Source organism: Papilio xuthus, unplaced genomic scaffold (assembly GCF_000836235.2).
Source record: "Papilio xuthus unplaced genomic scaffold, Pxut_1.1 DF829129.1, whole genome shotgun sequence".
In the NCBI taxonomy this organism is placed as follows: Eukaryota; Metazoa; Arthropoda; class Insecta; order Lepidoptera; family Papilionidae; genus Papilio; species Papilio xuthus.
In genome coordinates this window covers 2,595,353-2,617,649 of record NW_013529520.1, presented here as the reverse complement: position 1 = coordinate 2,617,649, position 22,297 = coordinate 2,595,353, and the positions used below count along the sequence as shown (strand labels likewise).

The 22,297-nt window shown below is 33.0% G+C and overlaps 1 protein-coding gene across 5 annotated transcripts; it reads right to left on the bottom strand.

The window, feature by feature from the left end:
• Window positions 1–1,072: 1,072 nt before the first annotated feature.
• On the bottom strand, window positions 1,073–19,781 carry LOC106120773 (extensin). 5 transcript variants are annotated; one of them, XM_013316219.1, is made up of 11 exons: window positions 19,665–19,781; window positions 19,330–19,425; window positions 16,646–16,788; window positions 10,881–10,984; window positions 10,455–10,619; window positions 6,330–6,391; window positions 5,236–5,616; window positions 4,347–4,542; window positions 3,166–3,284; window positions 2,639–2,733; window positions 1,866–1,955 (listed from the first exon to the last, which is right to left on the bottom strand). In XM_013316219.1, exons 3-10 carry the CDS (start codon window positions 16,765–16,767, stop codon window positions 2,686–2,688), a joined length of 1,197 nt encoding a protein of 398 aa, XP_013171673.1. In that variant the 5' UTR covers window positions 16,768–16,788; window positions 19,330–19,425; window positions 19,665–19,781; the 3' UTR covers window positions 1,866–1,955; window positions 2,639–2,685. The 5 variants fall into 5 exon arrangements, with proteins under 5 accessions (XP_013171657.1, XP_013171665.1, XP_013171682.1 ...); XM_013316203.1 differs by lacking the exon at window positions 2,639–2,733 and having other exon boundaries at window positions 1,073–1,955; XM_013316211.1 differs by lacking the exon at window positions 2,639–2,733 and having other exon boundaries at window positions 1,073–1,955; window positions 5,236–5,613.
• Window positions 19,782–22,297: the final 2,516 nt, after the last annotated feature.

The window sequence follows — 22,297 nt, the reverse complement described above, 5'->3', positions numbered from 1 at the left end:
TATTATAAATAACAATTCTATCTTGGACCAATTCCAAGGAATAAGAAATATCGGGAACAAACGAAGACGTCTGACGTCTTTACGGAGGATTGCTTACGTATGACAACTGAATTTATACAGTTTCCACATAGATATTATAAGGCATATATACGCAAGATTTTTTTTAATATGCTTAATACGATTGATAAAGATTTGACCGGTAAATCGGTTTTCAAATCGTAGTGCGCACTAGCAACTTAGCAGATTTCTACTTAACATTGTTTAGATTGTGGTCAAACATTGGATTGTTCATAAAAAGATCTAGATTTTGTTCCAACATGTCACATATGGAAAGCATAATTTGCGGTCGTTTTCTTTCCAGTTAGATAGTTAATCTAACATTCTAGGTTCACTGGTTATCTTGATAACATACAAACACTAATAATAAACAGGTTTGTGCGGTTGCCGTTAGACAGACTGCTACGGTATCGTCCCATTTTGAGATCTCTGTCCCAGTAGTTTGTATTGCCATCTTTAGAATGTATATCAGGCAATGATAGTTCCGGAGGTCGAGTCCTAATTAATCAGCTTGGTGCTTTTATAACATCCATATATGTCCTGTTCTCAGTAACGTTCCCGTAACATTAAAATAAATATCATGGTATTGCTTGAAGGGAAAATTTGGTACCCATTTTAGATAACTTCAAGTACGATATTTGATGATGCTATTTTTAATATAATTAAATTCCAGCTTGATACAGTCACGCGTTTTTGAGAAAAAGGGTCTTGACAGACGGACGGACGGGCAACAGAGTGACGGACAAAAATTAAATAAAATGACTGATACGCGATCAGGTATTAATATTATTTGTAAGGGATTGACGATGAACTAGGTTATGGAAAGAAATGTAACGTAATTAATTTAAAAGTTAAATAAAAATTGTATGTAGTTTATAGAATTTTTTATTTCATTAGAATATAAATAACACAATGAAATAGAAAAATTAACATTTTATATACAAAATATACGTGATCTCTTCGTGACTAGTTTTATATTTAATTTATGCTTAGTTACAATTAATTTTTTTGTCACTTGAATAATTGTTAATAATAGCTTTGGTTGTTTACAAATTTGTACGCTTTTATCCAATAGCGCAGCAATTGAGCTTTATTTACATAATAATATTGTTAAAAGCGTTAAAAAGCCTTTTATTTAAAATCGAAACTTAGCCGCATATTGTTTCTTAAATAATATAATGCATATTCAACATATATAAATGATTTCGTAAAGGTTTAAAGCATGATTTATATTTTTATATATTTTTTTAAATTATAATCCTTACAAACTACATAATGATTACCGCGTAAATAAATTAACATTAAAATTAAGCACTGATAACGTTTGTATGGCTGTAATAAACATGTTTTGTGCATGTTTATATGTAGATATGTAAAACAGTATTAAAACATATTTTGTACTAATCCTAACAGACTATACGTTGCTAGGAATAGGTTATTACCAATATGTTTATTACTCTGAATTTTATCAAAGAATCAGTGCTTAATTTTTATTTTAAGTACTTAGTTTGAGGCTAAGACTTTATCGAGTAAAGTCTACACAAGTACTTACTCTGGCGTCCCCTACCCTGATATCTAAACATTTTGTGACATAAGATGCTGATTCCTCATTTATAACATCCGAGCACTTACCCCCTATGTTTTAAGACACTTACGTGCAACGGATTTATGCATGTAGCTAAAGAAAATGATCCTTTGGAATATTGACATTATTTATGTTCTATATAATCGAATCTATTGAGTGAAATCAGGTGACTCTAGTATTCTAAGATCTTATTTTAGTATGAAGATCGGCCAGAATGGTCCTCAAAGTGTTGAGTGCCAGGGGGCGCGCGGTAGCCAGGGTAGTTGTTGTTGAGAGCGTGCTTTGCGAAGAAGCCAGAGTAATCCCTGTTTACCTGTAACATAAGGTTCAAATTAGCTTGTCCAATTACAACACAATCACATTTACTAGAACTGTTTACTACACCTCTACAACGCACAATCAAGCCTTTCACAGCGAAGCTAGTAGAGAGAAATAGGTGACACTTTTAAGACGTACACGGATGTGATTTAGTCAATTACGTGATGTCATGGTACTAGAATTGAGCGAAGCCTAATTCTAAACGCGTTAGGTGGTTGCTACTACATAGAGTACTAATCGTGTACCGTTGATCTTATTCATAAAGGCATGTAGTACTGAAGGTAGCCATATTGGTCCGTGACAAAAGTATTCGTCGATTTTTAAAAACATCGATTCATGAGATGAGCAAGATTGCGTCTTTGTAGCCTATATGGAAAATCTTTTGCATTTATTCAACCATTTAGTAAGCCTAACAAAAATAGTCCTTATAGTATAAGTAATTAAATTCCTCCTAATAATGGTAGAGACGGAAAAACGAAATTGCGGTAATATCTTGCACAGATCCAAACTTCGACGTAAGCAAAGTTTACATGTATGTGAAATTGGCTACTATAACTATATTTTTTTTATATTTGTGCACAAAAACTATCTCCAATAATACATGCCGAAAAAGTATATTTTTAAACTAAGTTAATAGAAGAGATTGTGTCACACTATGTCCGAAGAAGCTTCACTTACAAATCGATTAAAATCCGGACCGAACCGAACGAGTCGGTACGACGGACTTACACCTCCCTCATGGCAATTAATTCAGCAAGCGAATATTGCCGCGGCTAAAACAGACAACGGTTGCACTCAGGATGGGGAATGAGGGCTTGTTATTTATGTTTGATGCTCGAGGTTGTAAGTAATGTATTTGTGTTAAGAATTATACATTTACCTACTCCGAAAACAAATTTAGAATCACTTTATCAAAAAAGTGATCAAGTAATGCGTTTAGGAGTCTGATAAGAGCCTATCGTAAACTTAATAGTAATACGTGATAACGTAACTTAATACGTGATACTCACATTTAAATTGTCAAAAAAAAATAGCTGTAATAATAATGTTTATCTGACATCGATTTAAAAAAAATCTGCGGGGGCAAAACATTGTTAATTTAAAAGCGATATAATAATGGAATGTAAGAATTGGCAATGTACAGAGCAAAATATGTCATAGTTGTTCATATGACTAATCTGTCAAATATAATCTGTGAAGGTTACCTTGCGCGGTCTGCAAGCTGGTCCTTTGGCCAGCATCATTCTCGCTTCGTTCTCAGCTGCGACGGCCTCCTTCACCGACTGCGGCGGCCACTTTTGATCTCCACGCATGTTTACACCTCCTGGTAAGATTAATACATTGATTGAGTTTAGAATATCGTATTTAATTTGTAATCTTATTGTCGTTGGAATTTGTAATTATTTGTAATGTAATCAAGCATTTCCACTGCCGAATGATTTTAAAACATGTCGTCGTGTCATCCCTTTCAGAATATATTTCAAGAAGCATAGATAATGATTGTACGGATTCCCGCCAATGGAAGCAGACTCTAATGATTTGTAAACACATATTTATATTTAGCAATCCGCACAAGTTAAAACAGAAGTTCTAATAAGACGTAGCTTTCTACGATATATCCTATGTTGCGGTTATCCGTAGCCCGTATATTTAAACCACAATCAACCTAGTTATATTATTAGAAAGTGGAAATAAACAACAATGGATATCATAAAATTACGTAGGTATTAATAAGTTGAATAATCATTTTATATTATCATAAAAAAATTAAACTTTTAATATTGTAAAGTAATTTCTACGCGTTATATGAACACTTTACGAGTTTTAGCAGGTGTATGAAAGCTTTTACGTGTTCTAACACTTCTTCTAAAGCGACACTGCGACGTATAAACACACAATCTTAATAAAACAATATACTGACAATCCCGTATCTTACATTGTGATGTAGCTTTAAAGATTTTTATGGAGTTAATATAGCCCCTCTATACATTACGTAGATCACACCTGTATCTTACTTTACGAAGAAATGTACTATACAAGATTTTTATTTGTTCACTAGCTGTCGCCCGAGACTCTATCGGCGCGGATTAAAAAAAAACCTTTATAAGTAGCCTATGTGTTCTTTCGGACTATGTTATTTATTCATGTCAAATTTCATCGAGATCCGTCAAGCCGTTCTGGAGACACCTTTTAACAAACATCCATCCATCCATCTAAACATTTGAATTTACAATATTAGTTAGAAATAGGATTACCTCTTACTATGAAAAATGACAATAACTAAAAAGGTTGAGATGAAGTGACAAATAATGTAGTTTTTCGGATGACGAAAACCTGATGTATTGAACGCATAGAGAGGATAAGGACCGGGAGCTTATGACATTACCTTTAAAAGAAGCTGTAGCAGGTTGGCTGGGGAAGACCGGGGGTGGCTTCTGGTGGACTGGCTGCTGTTGGCGCAGAGTGATGGTGGACGGCGGTGGTTCGAACTGCTTCTGCGGGGGCTGATACTGAGGCGGCTGGTATTGTGGCTCCGAGTACTGCGACTGTGGCGAATACTGCGGCTGCCCCGTGTACTGTGGCTGAAGGTCAGTAAGTAAAACCATGTGATGTTTGCTTTATGGTAATTACATGTCGTGTTATAGGAGCCTGGCCCTTTTTATAAGGATTTCTAAGCCATATAAGCAACTTAGTAGCTTATAAACTGAAGCACTAAAACTTGTTAAATATTTATTATACTTAAATAATCTCCTAGTGTCCTTCACTGAGGTACGTCCTTAGTAGCCATTTAACGACAATGCGACAGTTACTGCATAAGTTAATGACAGCAATAGCGTACAATAATTATAAATTCCATTTTTTTTCGATTCAACTTAATTTGCGTTTAGTACAATTCAATCAGTAGTCATTTGGATATATTCCAAAGTCCTAAATACACGACAAAGTAGAATAACAAATATTGTATTAATAAAATTTGTGATGCAAATCCAAAATGCACACAACTTGATATTATCGCTATCAAGCCTTAATGTCGCGAAGCGTTATAAAGCAGCGTATAAAAATGTAAAAATGAATTACATAAGAATACGCTTACATACCACTGCAGGTCGAGTAAAAAAAACTAGCTAGTACCCTATAGTGCCGTTAATATCAGCCAATACATGACAAAACATGGATTAATTCTGGTTATTACATGTTAAATCAGTAAACGTATCCAAGTATGACAAATGACACGACATACGCTGACGACGATGCATTCTCTTTCCAAAGAGTACCTGTGGAGAAGTAGGAGCGGGCACCGGGGCCCAGCGGCTGTTCTGTTGACTGTAGGGCTTCGGCGAAGGCGGGCCCTTTCGGTAGGGGGCTACGGGAGAGGCGCCAGGTCCAACCGGGATCAGCTTACTCAGCCCAGTCGATTGCTGTCGCTTGCCTTCACAGTACGCTGGCGACTGCGTCTGGTACTGAGGCTGCGGTTGGTACTGGGGCTGGGATTGATACTGGGGCTCCGGTTGATACTGGGGTTGGGGTTGATATTGGGGTTGAGGGGACAGGTAAGGGGATTGAGGCTGGGGCTGTGCTTGGGGCTGAGCCGAGGGTGAGTACTGTGCCTGTTGCGATGGAGAGTGCTGAGCGTTGTTGTAGAACGCAGGGCTCTGCTGTGGGTACAATGTTGTAACTAATTGGGGCTATTCATAAATCACGTAGAGGCATGTAATGCTTTTAAGGCGGTTTTTTTATGTATCTTATTGAACCAAACTTTTAAAAGGTAAAAATTTAACCGCTGCATATTATTCAGAAATATACATTTGTGTGAATTGCAAATAACCCCTTTTTCATCTTTGTTATTCAGGAACTTATGAACATTTATTTAATATTTTATGTTGAAAACCTTTACTTTCATATCTATGTCATCGGATACAAGAGTAAAAATGAAACAAAAGTCAATTCCTTTGTGCTAACTAACGTTAAATAGTGAATTTTCAACGTAAAACGTACCGAAAACTTAACAAAACAATCTTTATTGCTCCAAAAAAAATATGCTAATTTTAAAAATTGTTCACACTTAAGCACATTTACAACACTGTTTTTAAATTTTCTATTTAAAGAAAAGCTCAAAGCAAGCGCGAAAAGACACTTATCATAAAAGCAAATAATATTAAATAATTGTTCAGAACGTTCCCGCTTTGCGAAAGATAATCGCAATAATTCGCAAGCTCTATTAACCATAATATTGGATTTCATGCAATTACTGTGCTCCTGCCACCTCTAAGCTTTAATGGCTATGTGCAGCTTTTTCATGGTTCGTTATATACACATATACATGGGGTCTAAACTTTCTCACTTGGCTTAACATAAATTATGTTGTTACCTGTTGGGTCTGATGGTAGCCGTTGGTTTCTGGCACCGGTGGCCAAACGACTTTCTTCTGACCTAAAAGAAAAAAAAACTATTAACATTGATAAACAATAGATTCCACAAACCTGATTGATTAATTTTAATTAATTTGATTAACAAATTTTAATTTTAATTTTTTGATGGATTTGAGAGTAACGTTCTATTGGATTTTTTTTTAAATGTCTGCAATTTTAAACTATATGCAACATCCATGATTTCTAAGAGCTTAAAATATGTCACAAGCTCTTCTCTAGTTCATTAACCCATCCGAATATCACATCAATGTTAGTCTTTTTTTTAATTCAATAAGTTAGCGCTTGTCCACGATCCTATCTGATGTTAAGTGATGATGAGATCGAAAGATGGTACGCTCTAGTTTAATTAATATTTATATAATCTACTCTTGAAGGCTCCTACTTCTTACTTGGTCGTTATCGTCAACAATAGCTTTGTCCGTGGTAATAAATCTATCCACGTTATAATTACACTTCAATTCATTGTATCATAGGATCACACTTATTCGTGATCAGGTCAGTGTTAAAGAATAACTTTTTAAACTTAGCAGGGGTACAAATAAAAATATGTAATCTATTTATATCTGTACATAAAAATAAAATGTGAGGCAAAGAAAACTTGTAAATGTCATTATTTAAATTTCAAGAACGTAATCTGCCATATCCATCACCACATCAAATGTCTCAGACCACACATATCTATGTTCAACATTTTGTTATACACATTTTGACACATTCTGCTTCAAATTAGATGTAACGATACCCATTGGATCACAGCCAAAAAGTCGACGAAAAAATATAGTTTTCATAGAATTGTGAACTGAATTTATCACACACATGCGTATATTAATCTCGGATCTATCGTTGCTGGCCAAATAAAATTTAAATTAAAAAAAAAAATCGTCTACTTCATGAAATATTTTCCTGGGTCCTGGTGCGTTTCATTGGAGATCCCGGGAATCTCGTCGTCGTACTTAAAATTGGCTACCGAAGGGTTTTAGTAAATAGAAATCACTTTTAAAAAATAAGCTAAACTCGATTAATTAAAGATAGATGTTGGAAGTAGACTACAGAATTCGTTCGAAAGTGTTGTCTGGATGGAGGCAAGCTCACATGACAAGAAATTTTGGAGTCTATTATACTATGTTTTAATTCATGCTCTGTGTAGAAGCACTTTATTTTTTGTTTTATAAATTATAATTATAGTAATGAAGATGTATTGATAAACATGTATCTGAGAAAGCTCAAGAACAATCTAAATTGGCAAACGTCCACTGAGTAGCATAGCATTGAAAGCAATGACAATAATAATTAAGTGTTTTATGTCTATTCTAATATTGTACAAGAGTGCCTATGGTAATATGAATGTGTACCTTACGACTGCTATCGCTGGAGACTACGTTACGTTTAGTCGGTTCAGTGTCAGGATGACTTGTGACCAGTTGGCTTGTGCCAGGTGTGTAGGTGCGAAACAACCGCATATTATTTTGAGAGTTTAAGACCCCTTTTCCACTAGTTGTGACTAGCAGCCTCACTTTGGTCGTATGTCGCATTTCTATATTATGATATCCCTAGGCTACGATTATCATAGTATAGCCGTCGTGCACTGCCAATCGCTTAGTGGAAAAGGGTATTAAGGGTAACTATCGCGGACTCTTTCTAGCGTGTTCGTTTGTTGTATGACACATCAGACCGTGACTTTTGATATGTGACGTGTTCGCGTTTGAAATAGATACGAGAGACGAGATTATTGCCATCTTAGTTATGAAATAGATGTCCATTTTTTCTATAATTATATCAGTACTTTTAAGAGTTCTGACCGAAGCTAGCAGTTAAGTTTTTGGGTTTATTACAAAAATATATATTTACTATTAACAATTTGTTCCCTTCCTCGCAGATGTACATCATATAGATAGACATTAAGCTCTCAGCAAATCACGTTTTTCAATATTTTTGATCCTAATTATTACTTTACTTTATGCGGATAGTTTCACCAACCTTTACTAAGGGTGTTCCAAATGTACGTACTACAATACGAACCGGTGTATTATTATTGTTAGCGTGTTTTGGGACATGGCCACAATTATCAACAAATCATTAGCCGTGTCAGTGAGTTGAATATAAATTAGACATAATTACCATGAAGCTAATTGTTGTGTGTAGAAAAACTGGCAACTTTGGCTTTGGCGGATTTGATTCATGGCTGTTTTCATAGCTTGTCATAATAATTATTTATTTAAATAAAAGATAAGCAATAAGCTCTTAAAATATAAATTGCTGCATTATTAAAGACTAGCTGTCGCCCGTGATCAATCCGTGCGGAATTAAAAAATCTTAATTAGTAGCCTTTGTGTTCTTTCAGACTATGTTCTACATCTATGCCAAATTTCAGCGTGATCTATGCAGCCGTTCTGGGGATTCCTACAGACAAACATCCATCCAAACATTTGCATTTATAATATTAGTAAGAAGTAAGATAGTATATTGATATTTACAAATAGTTAATTAGTGCATTTGTGCTAATATCAGGTGTACTAAGAGCAAAATGTGTACGTATTAATTGTGTTCAAATAAGTGCTTAAAATTAATGTTAAGATATTACAATACGAATACATATTTCTTTGTTACCCACTGCAGTAGTTCCATTATACTTTTCTACGATTATTTCGATATCTATACTGATAGTCGCAAACATTCTTCATGAGTATTTTAAAGCGCATTTACTACTGCTAGATAAGAGAGTGTTCGCGGTTCTGAATACTTTCGTACGTCTGCACTTCGCATGGATAATATTAGTCGGGTTGAATCATCGCGACTAGCGATTGTGGAATACCGAAATAGTTACTGCTTGCAAAAAAATGGTTATTATTCTTAGAATAACACGTATTCGTAGATATAAATAATATATGAATATTAATATTTCTTTTATAACGTGTCTATTTAAGATATATTAGTTTGACAATTCACTAGAGATGGGTTGAGTAAAATCGATTAAGATTTTTTTCGATATTCCATGGTTGTTCTCAAAGAACTTGCAATCGAAAATTTCGGGGAACGGAGTCGTGGACGACAGCTAGTAGGTTATAATTAACATCACTTGTATTTATTTGCACAATAATATGTGCATATAAAAAGTGTAGAAGTCTTAAAGTGATAATAGAAAATTGTGTGTAATAATCGATAGACGCTTATTCAGTAAATGACGTAAACTACTAATGTATTACAATGTTAGTGTGCAGAATTTTCATAATAACGATTAAAACTCGTCTTTCATATTGAAATTGTAAATAAGAAGAGTTATTTCATCAGATCCTTACATTTGCGTTGACCTACATTCTAAAAGTAACGTCCTAAGTTTATACACAGACATCCTTCGCGAGGTTACACTGAGTATGAGCGAACATCTGAACATCATCCGATGATGAGTCAAACAAAATGATACAAACATGTGGCACAGGGGTTGGAGTTACTAGGTTATTTGCTTAATGTTAGATTAAATTCTCACTGTCAATAATTTTAGACATTAATTATAAGCCTTTGGCGCGTATGGTGCGCTTTCATTACAAAGTCCAGTTTCAGAATGATTAGTGAGGGGACATAGACGTCGATATTTTAGTATGGCTAGTGTTGTGCCAGTACACCGGCACACTGTCGGATTTTCTTTCTAACAATAACAAGATCCAAAATCTTTTCTGTAAAGTCTTAAAAATCACAAACCTTATAAAAATGTTAAATTAATTAAACGAAGTAAATATCCACTTAAATCTAAAATATATGTATCACTGTCAGTAGTCTTAAATGTTTGCCAAAAACTTTCATTAATGAGGGATTAGCTCCATCTGTCCGGATGGTCATGACAATAATGACACATGATGTTAGAATTTACTAATATTTTGTAACATTTACACGTAATACGTAACACTCAAAACTATTATATAAAAACCATTATATAAATTATGTAAAGTCTATAATTTCAAACCAATGCGTAAACTTTTGGATTACACTACACCGACTGACATTATGAGTGCATCTATCTACTTCGCTGCATAATGATTAACTAAGTCTACTGGTGCCCAATCCAGTACCTTTAGTAGCCTTCAAGCAATCAGAATATATGTGACCGGTGGTATCTAGCAAGTGCCATCCCCGTCGGACTGAATCCTCTTTGCGCGGTGGCCACGAGCTGTCAAAACGACGCCGTGCCAGGACCAAATTGTCCATTATTGCTTGGATTTGCGTCGGATCTAACTCTGGCGAAGCAATGCAAGTTAATCGGCGTTAATTAAGCTTTGGATTTATCCATCAATATTTTTAGTACGAAATTTGAATAGCAAGGTCGGATTCGAATCCGATATACGATTTCTTTAAACTATTGCTTGAAATGGTTTATAATAATTACGTTAGTGAATTATTTACAGCTTGGTATAATTTTTAACAAACCAAACAGACTTTTGAATAACAGTTACTGTTTCTTCTAAATAAGTAATCAATTATAATATAAAATGTCTTACTAGGAAGTCCCTTGCGGTTGCGCTCTTCTTCCTCAAGCATGCGCAGAACGGCCGAGTTGGCGAGGTTGGCTGGCTTGTTGGCGCCTGGGTTGTTGAAGTCGATCCTATAACAAAATAACTTATTTAATAAAATATTTTTTATTTATGATTATAACAACTGCCGTCAAGTTACTCCTGACGTATGATGTTCCTATTTTATTTAAAAGGATTTACAAGTTAGCTATTTAAAAATTAATTAGGTAAATAATAGAACTGTCTGTCGTGACACAAGTTCTGGTATGAATTTTTGTTTGCGTGTATAATATCTATATCTATGATCAACATTCTTCATCCGAAGAAAAAATCCCGCGCAAATGCGCGGAAAGCGTTGCGCAAATTATTATCAACAACAAGAAAATAACTACTATTATATAATTTATAATAAGAACTATTTAGGTAGTTGAAATGTTGAAAAACATTATTATGTGTTACTTGACGCCTTTTAAGTTAAAGTTAACCTCAATAATCCTTCTTTGGCAAGTTATCGTGACTCAATGTTAAACAACAAGTTCTCTATTAAATCTCGAAGGTAAACAATATAAAAACTTGTACGAAGTTAACGAAATAATACATTGCAATAACAACTATATAGCTTTGTAATTACGGTTGATTTTCTTTTGTAATTAGCAGTCGAAATGTAATTTGTTTTAAAGTTCAGCCGCGTATTTACAATGTGACAACGTTGGCATGTATTGACAGTAACATTTGCTCTTTCTGTCAATCAGTTGTCATTAGTCACTATTACTAAGAAGAACTGTTTGAGAGTCTCCAATCTAATCACTATTAATTATTTCAAACAGTATATTGTATTGCATTAATGAGAAATTTAATAGACGTTTTTTTTAAATTATTTTAGTTACTTACGTATATTCAAGTTACAGTTGAAGCATATGCAGACATTTTCATTCATCTTATTTCTTACTAATAAATGCGAATGTATAGATGGATGGGTCTCGCTAAAATTTAGCATAAATGTATAACTTAATCTGGAGGATCACATAGGCTACTAATTCAGTATTTTTATACCAAGTGGCTGGGAGCACGAGCTACAGGTATATTTTAATATATTTTTGAAAAAGCGCCAGGATTTTTATAACGAATATTAATCAGTTCAGAAATATCAGATAATTTGGCTTCTTATTCAATATTGCCTTCTTAAAAATACAAAGTTCCACAACGGAAATAATGGTTTAATAGAATAATAGTGAAAGTTGCGAGTGCTTTCTTGCATAGTCTGTTGGTGCAATGATCAATTATTTACCGGTTTACTAATACTATCAAATACTATCTACAACCTTCGGCGTTGTGAACGCTAGTGTACTGTTTATAAGAAATTATAATCGATACACAATTAAAAGCCGATGTGGTGGTGTCCGGTATTATAAACATCTATGTTACCGATAAAATGTTACATACGGTATTCTATAAAATGTCTGAACTTCTTATCAAAGTTTTAAAATACCACCGTTTGATTTTTAAATCAATTTTTAATTTTACATGTATCAAGTAGATATGCTATAGAAATCGAAATAAAATAAAAAAAACATTTAGAAAATAACACATCCTCATAAATATACCGAGAATTACAGGCAATGTATCAGTACGAGCAATCTATACAAGCAGTTGTATTCTTAAATCAGATACAACTGCTTAGACTATACTATTGTAAATCTATTAAACTCACAATACAAAGTAGAAAGTGATGGAAACTTACTCATTGTTTTCATCGACAATCTCCATTTTCCACGACACGAACAAAACAACAATAGGTATTTTTTTTATTTACACTTTCGTACGTACTGACAAATTTTTATTTTTAAATATAACGCATGCGTTTTTGAGTGTGTGCCAGAGTTATATTCAAAGATCTTTTATTGCCTGTGATTAATTATTTTAATGACTTATTCCTGAATCATTAAGATACAATGGCATCATTATTATTATAATTTTAATGATTAGAATTTAAAATAAAACGACTGAGATAATTCGATCGATAGACATTTTTATTATCAATCTATCTTTTTGATTCAGTTATTTTAACATCATATGCGTCGTGCAGTCGATTGAAAAGCTAATAAAACTTCTGAAGAAAGAAAAATTGGAACGCGTTAGCAAATTGTTTTTGAAGAAATACGGCACATTACATGACTTACAAATAAATTGTTTTTCTTTAATCTATTTTTATTGGCAGTTTTAAAAGTGACGAAAAATATGAATGATATTTTTTCTAAAAACAAAAATCTTATATTTAACACGCACTCTATTTAATAACACTAAACAACTTCGTTTTTAAATAACTTTATAATAACTTATTAACCGATCACTTTTTTTTTACAATAAATGTCATAAAAGACAGTTTAGTTATTCGGTAGGCGACAGCCTGCGCACGCGCCACGGTTACACTGTGGCCGGTGCGAGCTGGCCGCGCTAGATCTCTTCTTACTATACCTGTTTGACTTTACATGTCATGGATATTGGTCACCCATAACAGAAGACATGTATTGATGAAGGATAACGTCTCCAAGAAATGTTTAAAGATTACCTTAGTAAAAGTTGTTGGTAATTTTTACACCAGGAATTCGTATAACGTCTAGTCTTAACACAAAACATGTATGTATTTATTATGTTCATATTAATAGTAATACGGTTAATATAGTATGAGTAATAATCCTTCATAAAACAAAAATTACCGAAAGACATAACTAAGTTAAATACAGAATTTCAAATGTAGAATGTAAACTTCTATGTATTGATTTTACCAAATTCCTTCTCAAAGCTCTCTAATTTGTTTTGTATAAAATCAGGGTTATCATAATATTCAGTCCATATAATTTATGTGTGCTGTGTCAGAGCGGTATGCATGCGATGTGGCGCGATGCTAAATTTTATGTATTCAAAATGTCAGCGGCCGTTGAGATACTGCCTCTTCATAATTATGACGGTAAACACAAATAATCACTGACACATTGTTGCTATTAAAAACTCTTTTTACAATTAAAACAATCTAGCAAAGATGTTTGATTTTTAATCCAAATGTGAAAATTAAAAAAAATCTGTCATAAAAGAAGGCACAGGATAAACAATAGAATAAGCATCCACAACAATTAAAATGTAACAATTAATTAATCATTGTCAACACTTAAGAAGATCTAAAATCGTTATAATTAAATATAATTAAATTTTAAATACAAAGACATGAACAATGAGGAACAGATATGATTATTTATTTTTTAACAAAAGTGGAAAACTTACTAGAAATTTAAATGTGACTATTGTATTCACTAACAAGATGGTTGCACGAACTGTGTTTCACAAATACTGAGTCAATCCGTGCATAGCTTAACGTCCCGAGTACTGCGACACGGTTTTGCATTTCGTTTTTCATTGCTGTAATTTTGGCTTGCATCTTACAACCGAATATAGCTTCAATCATTTATCGCATGTTTACTTTGTACTTAGTGAGATCATTGTTTATCTCACGACATCAATCAATGTATTTTAATCTCGCATTTATTTTAGCCAAACGTGAATTGTTCGACCACCTAATTATCTTATTTTTCATCAATCTATAATTATATGTGTATTTTACAGAAATTAAATAAAAAAATCTGTACATGAATTGAAAAAGTATTTGTTTTAAAGTGTACCCACCTTGTGAAAGGTCTTTCAAACTGTTCTTTTAGAATACTTCGAACTTGTTTATCTCGTAATAAATTTAACAGCAAATTATTGGAATCGAAAAAAAGTATCCAAGTTTATAAGATGAAAGAGAAAGCTCCAAAACATCAAGTCGTGGCTTTTATGTGAGTATTACCGCTTCATTAGATAACCTTTTAAGTTTTTTATTTGCCTTTCTTAACATTACACACTTTGTAAGAATCTAATTTACTTTTTAACTTATATATTTCGTGTAGTTACTTTACTAAGCAAAGATAACCTGACAAATTTTATAGAGCAATAGTCTTTGATTTGAACATTTGCAATCACTTTTATATCACGTACAAAAATACGGTGAGAGAATGTAAATAAAGTATATTTAACTAAAATTTATACTGTTATTTATATTTGTGTTGTATTATAACAAACATGAATCACTAAATGGAAAATCTCTGTAAAATTCCACTGTCGTAATAATATGAATTGTTTTTACGATTCTTTCGACAAATGAACCCCATATTAATTAGATAAAATCTGGATGACCTCTTTTTTTGGATGACCGCTTTGCTCAGTATTTTTTTTTAATTGTGTTTCATGGAAATTATATTTAAGTACGAATTACTAATAAAATGATGAAATATGAATAATACTTTTCGATCTTACCGATAGAAAAAGTTAAGTTTATGTTTAAGTTGATTATCGATAAAACACGAATAAAATGACATCGACAAAATCGTTGAAGCCGATTTCGAGTTTCCAATTATATATATACAAGAATTGCTCATTTAAAGATATAAGATATTCTCTATATTCTGAATAGAGAAATATAGTTATCATTCACAGAATTATGTTAAGTCTAATTGCCAATCAGCCTTTGAAATTGACTAGATATTATCCAATTATCATATTTATGATAATAATCAAAGCACGGCTATGTAATAACACTAGACGAGGGTCTCAAATACCAGACACTAAAGTTATACAGCAATACAATACAAGAACATCAAATCGTTAAAGTTTGACGTTTGTACATAAACTATCCTTTAAATATGTAAACATATTTAGTAAGTTCTGAAGTAAAACGAGAACAATCTGGAATTTTTAATATCAAGATTTATGTTGAAAGTCGCTTAAAGATCTATACTTTAGAGAAAAATAGTTTGTTTATATTTAATTCAATTAACAAAGCATATAACTCCATTATTAAATGGAAGAGATACGAAAAATTCGAAGGGAGTAGAGAACTTGCTGTAATTAACACAATGCGATTAATAAGCAAGTATTTTTAGGGATCAGTAACTCTAAAGGAAAAAAAACGAAACCCTTATAGGAATACATTGTTGTCCGTCTGTCTGTCAAGACCCTTTTTTTAGTGATAACAGCCTTAATATAAATGTGAAACAGACGAAAAAATAAAAGAAAATATTGTGAGGAGAGTTACTGTTACTAACACCTTTCAAATTTTAATTCGAACCAAGGATTTAAAAAGAAATACAAATATTAATTATAAATGTCGCACGTGTGTGCCATAAATTCCAATTTGGATTTGAACATTTTCTGAATGTTCTACAACTATGTAATAATCAAAAGTTAACTAAATACCAAAGTGTTTCTGACACGTGGTTATTGGTTAGCTCTTATGTAGAATTGATATGCTGCGTAAACTTGCCTTGCAACGAATTTTCGTTCAGAATGAAATATTGATGCAGCATTTATAGCTCTCAAGAATGCTAGAAAGCGAAATAACATCGCATTATTTCTTATCGTATTGTTGTAGACGGATATAAATAGTTCAAGGTAGACGTAATATACATATTCTTTGTTTCTATGAAAGCAGTAAATTTTTATTCATGACTGTAATTTGAGATAATTTATTATTATCTATACTTTGCTTGCTGAAATTCTGGAAGTTAATGTTTCTTAAAGCTAGATCCATAATAACGCCGCCAAGTCTGAATCTAATCAAAGCAAACAAAGGATCTAACTTTGTATCGATTCTTGGGACTTGTTTGGTGATGTATTATATAAATGTTTGAAGTCAGTATGTTGTGTTACCATTAAGTACGTACCCTACAGTGCCATTGTCCAGGTTCTGGAGGTGCTTGTTGAGGGTCTCCTGTATGTTCTGCTGGGAGTACAGCCCGATGGGCGAGTTGAACTGCTTGTGCACTATCTTAGGGCCAGTGGCCATCTTGGAGTCGTTCGTTCGGCGCTGGAACATGAGAGAAACAATTTCACGTTAAGTTTGCTTTAAAAGCTTGCTTTGCTTTAAAAGTTAAAATATAAAAATTTAAAGGAAAGAAATCTTTTTCTACGCGGTAGATAAGTTTTATCCCAATTGCATTAATGGAAAGAAATTACATTACGCAAAATAAATTTAATAACTTATGTACGCTACAAATCAATGTAAAAATTTAAGAATACGTTAACCTCTGGAATAAATTTTGTTATAAATTTATTAAAATTCGCAATACTCTTCCTGAATATTTAGGCACATAATTAATTCCAAAAACGTAACTGTATAACACCGGTGCTGTAAAGATTAGATTGACAATTTTTATCCTCCTCATGAGGTAATTTTATTACAGAGCCGTCAGATTCGCGGGCCGAGGGTTAGAGGAAAGCTCGGCGTCTTATTGCAATTTTATTAGCCCCGATACCAACGGCGACGGCTATAATATTTTGTCCCGAATGTCCCGGCGACAGGTAGCTTTGTACAAATAAGTTTTCAATATTAGCATCCGACGAGACGCGGGTTAATGGTGAAATTATTGGAAAAATAAGTGTTTTGAAGGACTCTTGAAAATTAATAAGACATTCCAGAGAAAGAAATATTAAATTTACTTGCAGAAGTTATTATGGCCGACGAAATCGACTCTAAATTATAATTGAAACTGACTTGTAAAAGCAATATGATTCTGTTTTTTTTTTGATGTATTATTACTGTTGTCACAGTGTCTTTTAGAAATGTTTAGGGACGAATTGCAGGTGGGTTAGACAAAATGTACAGAAATGACGCCTGAATATCACGTGAATTATCGAAACCGAACCGAATTATTTGTCAGTTTCATATATTTTTGGAGTTCGTTATGAAATCGCTTCGGAGCGAATGCACTTTGGTCTAACCCCCCCAGATTTTACATTCGGTGTAATTGAGGACCAATAAGGTATATGTGCAAGCTGTGCAGTTGAGATAGGAACGTTGTGTTGTGTGAAGAACGAGCAATTTATTCGGTAGCGCGGAAATTGATACAAAATCTATTTGTGTGAGAGTCGGTACTCGCGAAATGTAGGCGGAAGGCGTCTGAGTATCGTCGCTCTGGAATTAGACGGCCGTGTGCTGCATTGTGAAAGCGAATGTTTATCTACCGTTTAATTACGAACTCTCTATAAAGTTCCAAGGTGTTCAATGCAATGTAAAACAAATAAAGGTAAAAGTTCTGATTAGTAAAACTTCATAAGTGATGTGTCTGTACAAATATTGTATAGACTGCACTATCTTAGCGTTTATCGTTGTTAGTCTATTTCCTTTTGTCGCTTTTCCGCTTAATTCCAAATTTAATATGCCAAAATTTTCCTAAGATAATTTTTTTTTATTGTTATCAGATTTGTAAAATATATTCCGCGATTATAGACCGCGCTGAATTATGTATGTTTGACACATGCGTCAAATTTAAGCGAAATAGGTTGAGCCGTTCTAGATTACACAAACCATCCATCCATACTATCGAATTTATAATATTAATAATAAGTAATAAATTGTTTAATAAAATATCACCGTCAGTGTTATTTCAACGTTGTCCAATATTAAAAAAGTTAAGATTTCAGTATTCGCACTGTTTTTTGTACACATACAATTCGGTCGGACGTTTATAACAGAAGCGGCGTGGGAGTTTTTAAAAACTTGCCAGTGGCTCTGTTCAAAAGATAAGATATTTAGAGAAGGCAATGAAAATAATCTCCAGGCATAAATATTTTGAAGGCCGGGGAACGAATTTCATGTTTTAATAAAAAAACATGCATAATTTCAAGATTGTGATATAGAATATTATGTTTAATGCTTGTCATTTTATATACAAACACATACTGTGTTTATAACATTTACTTATACTTATTCATAATTTTATTTTTATGTTATTTACACGTTTTTTAGTATTTAGGTATTATTTTGCATTTTTAGGCATTTGCTTGTACCCAATTTCTAGTCGATAATTGCCTAATTTGATAGAGATAATTACAGATAACACGTTAAAATGTAAGGTACGTTTATATTACAAGGGTAAATGTGATGTAAAAATATTTTCCAGACGAGTTTTGTGGCCGATGATGATGTTTTTAAAGTAACAAGGTTAACAATACCGTCATCAAGGTTCGAAATAAATCTGTCGTCTAAGCGGATGATAAAAATAGTTTCGAATATTTTCAAGCGCATCTATCCGCGTGGAAATGTTCAAGTGTATTTCATATATACATCAATTAGAGACGAGTAAATTGGTTAGTTTGTTTTATCTGGAATGTTTTTTTAATGAAATCACCATCAGAGTTTGGTCACCGCTTACGAGTCTGCGAAAACGAAGACGCGTCCAGTCTATTTCAGTAACATGAAGTCATGGCGAATTATTTTTGTAACCGTACACCTATGCAGTTAGTGACGACGGCCAGGTGAGAAGCGAATAAAAATACGTTATGTATCTAGAAGCATTTTATTAGTGCTAATGTTACGTGAAGCTTAGATTTATTTTGTAATGGGTACCTTGGGCGGCGGTCAGGTTCGTGCGAGCGGCGTGGATGCCGGCCTCTTACTGAGCGGGAGGAAAAGCGGGCGCCCACGCGCAAGCTCTCGTCTCACCTGTAATGTTTCACTGATCATGAAAAACTTTACTCACATACATATAAATTCGCTTAATAATTCACTTGCATCACGTATGAATATAATTATAAAAAATCGCACAAGTTACACTCATTTGAAGTACATATTTACAAAAACGATTTTCAGTTGTTCCCGGAACACTGTGGGTAGTTAAGGTTATTCGTTTACCTTGAGCTATATTTTTAGTTGAAATATTTGTACGTCTGTAAATAAGTTACCTGGTATTAACACTGACAATGCGGACCTTGAACTTAAACGACCGTGTACTGATACAGTGCTGAATTGCGACACACAGTCTCTGCCACCTTCGGCTTCCAGTCAACGAATGAAGGCGCGCTGATCGCATAGTCATGAATTTTATAACATTGACTATTTTTAAATCTTCGCTGCGAATATGGTGAAAATAAATTAGAAGCGAGTACATCTGATATTATCTATCCTACAGACACTCGTTTTCGTTTTGATAAGGTTGTTGATCTCGCAGCTCCGCGCGTTATTTCCGCCAAAGAAATGGAGCACATTTTCCACGATTATATCTTCATCGACTACTGTTTTCGATCGACTTCCCCAATTACAAAATAAGCCAAACAAAGTTCTCGCTTTCTCACTTTTAGTCTAAAGAAGACGTAACGTAATTCACGTAATGTAATTAAACAATTTTAATAGTTTACCTATGTTGTCAAATCAATTTAAATTAGTTTATTGCACTGTAACTTTGAATAAAAAACATTATTTAAATTAATTTTGATACCTACTAAGATTTGGAAAATAAGAAGACGTTTTGTGTTTATCAGTGCATCGATTGTCTTTAACTGACAAGTCCTTTGAATACGCATGTTTCATCAGTTTCAAATTACTATTATTATTATTATTTCTTCAGTAGCATTGCTCAAACTAAAAAAAACAGTGATATTTGTTCAGTGTATATAGGTATAGAGATGTGTGTTTAAAAACAGATGAATCTTGTTTTATTTCTGTCCGCCAAAGTACAGCCAAACAGGTGGGTAATGGTGTTACTATGAACTCGCGAGTGGGACGTGAACAAAGAGCTACGAACTGATGCAACGAAAAAGTTTGAAGGTGGGACCGCTAGTACTGTAATTAAACATTCGTAGCTCTATGTTTTCTGGTAGATGAATGCGTTCTTGGAGGGCTCTGCGCGTCAGAGCTTATGAATCACCCATGCCGGCTGCAGACACTAATCGTTTGACATTGTGTCTATAAAAATACATTCATTGTCTCATTTTCGTAGTCATTTTCAAGGCTATTCGAATAATTAAGCGTAAATATGTTTATTTATGCCGTGTTCGGCACTGCATCAAATTAAATTTATTCTATACTGCCATTTTGTTTGAGGTATTTATGTCTGTATCTTTAAAAGGAAAATTGTTATACTTTCGTATATTTCGTAGCATTATTATCGTTTGAACGTTTATTTTTGTGTTCTACTACTTTGATGTTTTTTTGACATAATACACAAAAGAACTAGATGTAACACCGCATTTTTACCACGATCACTTTGTTTCATTATAATTATTTAATTGATACTTCCGAATAGGGTATTCGTAAGACGTTCTAGACTGTTCGCGGCACGTGTTCATGACATTATGACAAGTACAATATCCTGCAGGCGAGCATAATCATGAGACTATGCATTTCATTGCTTCGATTGTATACAAATGTCGTGTATTACGAAGGACTAGCCTGTCGCTAACATTAATTTGGGTAAATATTTGTTTTTAAACAAACTGTCAAGATTTCGGTAAATAAAAGGCAAAGAAGACCAAGCGCTAGGTTTACAAAAAAAGAAAAATCCGTAATTTAAAAATCAAAATTTAATGTAAAATATAAAAATAATTCTTCACTTTAATTGAACAATTTTTAACCTTTTAAGTGTTAACTGATAACAATATCAAAGCGAAGGAATAATTTTAAAAATATTAACAAGATATCAAAGAAGTGTTATCTTAACTTTGGCAAAGTTTAAGTAAAAAATACTTATATAAACCTTAGAAAAAATATTTATATAAACATACATCATTTAAGAATCCTCCGAATTTAACGTCAAGTGGTTTTAAAGATAATATGAACATACATAAAATAATAAACTTTTTTATTTTCTACATATTATCTCTCTATCTCTACACATATCACTTATACAATACCATATAGGTAAAATTTATTGGAAATTAATGCTTAATTATACATGATAAATTTGATTTAAAATTAACATATTCAAAACCTGCTGTAGATTTAAGCGAGAATTCATTCATTGTTATATTCATAAATGAATTTATTATGTTGAATATTAAATTACATAATTATTCTGAAATGTTAACGGAGAAATGAAAACCTGCATAGGATTTACATTTTGTATACTAACGCTTAAAACTAATGAATACGGAATCTTAAACTACAACTGTTTTACGTTAAAAATTAGTTCTAACAATGAGTCGCTTTAACTGGGAAAAAATAACATTTTCATATAACCCCGCTGGTAAAAACAATACGCGGTGCCCGCTCTTTTGTATGTAGTTTCTTTTTAATTAACAAAGAATTCATACTGTTTAAGATTTCCATCTTATTTTCTAAGCGTATTTTTTTTTCTTTAAGTTTGTAGTTTTAAAAAAATATAACCGTGGTTTTCCACTACAGGAATACTATTTAAAAACAAATTCGCAACGCTCCCATTCTCTTACGACATGTTAGGAATAATAAAGGTATTTTTTTAATATTTTATGTTTATTTTTTTTTGTATATTTGTTAAGGTAGTGGAAACCGTCAGTTAGCTTGTTACGACGTAACAACTTTCAAATGTTTAATTTTCTTCAATCTGTAGGTATAAATAAGG